Source organism: Gossypium hirsutum, chromosome A04 (genome assembly GCF_007990345.1).
Source record: "Gossypium hirsutum isolate 1008001.06 chromosome A04, Gossypium_hirsutum_v2.1, whole genome shotgun sequence".
NCBI lineage: Eukaryota > Viridiplantae > Streptophyta > Magnoliopsida > Malvales > Malvaceae > Gossypium > Gossypium hirsutum.
In genome coordinates this window covers 50,395,864-50,399,564 of record NC_053427.1, presented here as the reverse complement: position 1 = coordinate 50,399,564, position 3,701 = coordinate 50,395,864, and the positions used below count along the sequence as shown (strand labels likewise).

At 34.2% G+C, this 3,701-nt stretch overlaps 1 protein-coding gene across 1 annotated transcript; it reads left to right on the top strand.

The window, feature by feature from the left end:
* The first annotated feature begins 2,061 nt into the window (after window positions 1–2,061).
* Window positions 2,062–3,483, top strand: LOC121228071 (UPF0481 protein At3g47200). The gene has a single exon (XM_041111203.1). It carries the CDS (start codon window positions 2,062–2,064, stop codon window positions 3,481–3,483), a length of 1,422 nt encoding a protein of 473 aa, XP_040967137.1.
* Window positions 3,484–3,701: the final 218 nt, after the last annotated feature.

Sequence of the window (3,701 nt, the reverse complement as noted above, 5' to 3'; positions counted from 1 at the left end):
AAATTTTCCACTATATTTTGTTTTATCGACAATTTAGTCCCTAAATCGAGACTAATTTTTAATCTCCACATTTAACCTCTAATTTTTATACTAATTTCATTCTAAGCTAAATTTAGGTCCATATTCTCAATTTTATTCCTTAATTTTAATTTTTTTCAATTTAGTCCTTATTACTCATAATCAACAATTAATTCTACAATTTAGTCATTTTCCACTTCTAACTTAAAAATCTATCAATTTAATCCCTACAACTCCAACTAATTAACAATAGTAACATTATCAATCTTGAACAATATTAAAAATTGTAACATGGGTCGGCTAGTCTTAGATACCAAGATTCCAAAAACGTAAAAATTACAAATAAAGGACTAAATTGCACTACCCAATTAAAAGTTGAAATGGTTGAAACCCTAATGCCGTTCAAACTCTTTCTTTCTTCTCCCTATGTTTCGAATGCATGCCAAAGAGAAAATTCTCTTTGATTTCTCTTTCCTTAATATTCATTACCTTTTTGTTTTCATTTTATTATTATAATTATAATTATAACATACGTGCATATATATATATATATAATTTTCTCATAAATGCCATTTATGACCGTCCACTTAAAACAACAAAGGCATAATTGCTATTTTGGTCTCCTTTAATTCATTTAAACTTATAATTCAACTTTTAACACTTATGCGATTTGGTCCCAGTACCTTAATAACTCCTAATTCAAAAAATTTACCTATCAAAAATTTAATTCTCTACTAGCTTAACTTCGTAAATATTAAATAAAAATATTTACGAGTTCAGTTTACAGAAGCAAGGTCTCAATATCTCAATTTCCAAAATCACCAACTTTAGAATCAATACACTTGTACCATGTCTAACTTTTCAAATAATTAAAATGATTAGACCAAACCTCAATATAATATTGTAATACGCTCGTAAATATTAATAAATAATATTCACAAATTCTATCATTGGAAAACAACATTTCGAAATCACAGTTTCCGACTCCATTGACTTTTGAGTCATTACAACTAGACATTAACTTAATTGAAAAATTTACTAAAATTTCTTTTATTAAAATAAATTATATTATTATGATGAAAGTTTTATCTTTTTTATATTTTTAATAAAACTAATAAAAACTTAAATATGTTAATAAAACATCAACTTTACCCCTTACACCTTTATTTTTATTTTTTTAAAATATCAAATATCCGTTAACTTCAAACCCTTACATATTTGTGGCAAAAAAGAAAAAAAATCCTTACATATTTTAATAAGATGTTGAAATCGCCTAGACATGTCTATGGATCGGGCCACCCGGCCCGGCTTAAATGCCTACTCAAAATGTGAAAGGGTTTGGACAAAAATATAGGCTTGACAAATGAGTTTGGCCCATTTAGAAAGCGGGTCAGGCCTCAAGTAATGTTTTTTTGGTCCGAGTTTAGCCCAAATTTGAAAAAGAAAAGAAATAAAAAGAAATATGTTGTTTTGATGCTATCCCACTATTTTATTGTCATTTCACTTAATATGTTGTTATTATTTTATTGTTATTATTTGGATATTATAGTATTTGCTTATTAAGTTGAACCTATATTAATGTTATTTATATATAAAGAGTTCTTTTAATTTATTGGGGTTTTAATTTTTTAAAATTTTTAGTCGTATTTCTTTAGTCGGACCCGAACATATACCTAAAATTTTGTTAGGCATAATGGAGACCACTAAAACCACATTTTCCAACATCGTGTCTTACGTGACTCAAGGAAACAAAACATAGTCTGTACATCCGTGGAGAATAAAGTGGTGAGAACGTCAGCAGTAAGGTTGATATCTTTAGCTCCTACTTAAAGCATGGCATTTCGAAAAAAAGGAGAAAAAAGGGCAAAGTGCAGAGAATGCATATGAGGTGCTAAACTTGCTGTCTTAGCAAAGACCCGATAGAAAGGTGCTTCACCTTCCTCGTGAAATCAGGAATGAAGTGATAGATAATTTCATATTCCAATCTTAGCTCACATATTCATATAATTTGCTTAATTTGCCTCGAAGCCAAGATAAAAAAAAATGTTCAAAAGGGAAGAGCCATCACCGGAGATTCTAATTACTGTATGTGACGGTAATGAAGATGAGCTGCACTTCAGCAGCCGTGAGAAAGAGAATTTTCGTTCTTTCAGAGCCTTGAAGAAATCTACAAATGGCAACACTCAGACTCAGTCATCCGAATCCAAACCCTTAATTCGAAGGGTTCCTACAATCCTTAGAGAAAACGACAACTTCAAGAAATATTTTGAACCACGGGTGGTTGCAATTGGCCCTCTCCATTATCAAAACAACCGGCTCCGGTTAACAGCGAAGGCTAAGCTTAAATTTGCAGTGTTGTTCTGTAAAGAACATGAAGCTTCAGAACAAGTGTTGTACAAAAAGATTAAGGAGGAAATAGGGTATCTCAAGAAGTGTTATAAGCCAAAGGATATCGAAGTTTACGAGGATGATGAGCTCGCTTGGATATTCTTCGTAGATGGATGTGCAATGTTGCATGTCATACACCGCACTACTAGTGAAAAGTGCATGGATCATGTTAAAGTTGATCTTCTTGCATTTGCTCAGGTTGATCTGTTCATGCTGGAGAATCAAATTCCATTCCGAGTCCTCAACTTACTGATCAGCTCAATCAGCAAGGGAAATGATGTGAGAAACTCAATGTATGCGTTCATTGATAAGAAGATTAAGAGCACACTAGCAGCAGGGAAGTCGGACTTGGATCAGGGACCAGTAGTGTCGGAACAAGATCAAGAACCGACTCATCTTCTGGGGATTTTGCGTGACAGACTCTTGACAAAGTCCAAGAATAAACCCACCACCAACAGTAAGAAGGAGGTAATCTGTAACCTACTTATGTCCTTGGGATCAAAACCACAGCATAGCAAAACATTTCGTAGCGTGAAAGAGCTGAAAGAAGCAGGGATTCAAGTGAGTCCCAGCGAAACAAGCAGCTTCCGAGATGTTGATTTCTATGTAGGGTTGTTGGGTACTCTGAAGATCCCTCGCATCGTGGTGGACGACTCAACCGGTTCCAAGTTCATGAACTTGGTAGCTTACGAAATGTGCCCAGATTTCGAAAATGACTTTGGGGTCACCTCTTACTTATGCTTTCTCGACTCCCTCATTGACACTGCAGAAGATGTGAAGGAGTTGAGACATGCAGGAATGCTACTGAATTACATGGGCAGTGATGAAGAAGTGGCCCATCTATTCAATAGCTTAACCACCGATTTGGTACCTGATTTTAGTACGTACAAAGATGTAACAAATGATATGCGTAAATACTGCAACAACCCATGGGCGACCTCCATTGCTAAGGCATATTACACTCATTTCAGCACCCCCTGGAGTATCCTCGCCTTTTTGGGTGTCTTACTGGGTCTTGTTTTTACCGCCATCCAAACATACTACTCAATCAGAAGGAAAGCAGGAGAGCTAAAATAAACAACAAAGACCATCTTTGTCTTATTCCCAAGTTTGTTTTTCATCTTAATTTTAATTTATTCCTGCAATATGCATATGAATAAACAACACTTATATCTTGTGTGTCCAGATGAGTTCTTTCTTCTTAAGTTAAATGATCGTCCCTTCTGTTCACTTATGATTGATCCCAAGTGCTATTTTCATCTTTAAAAACCCTCTCGGCACATGCGTATGATCAC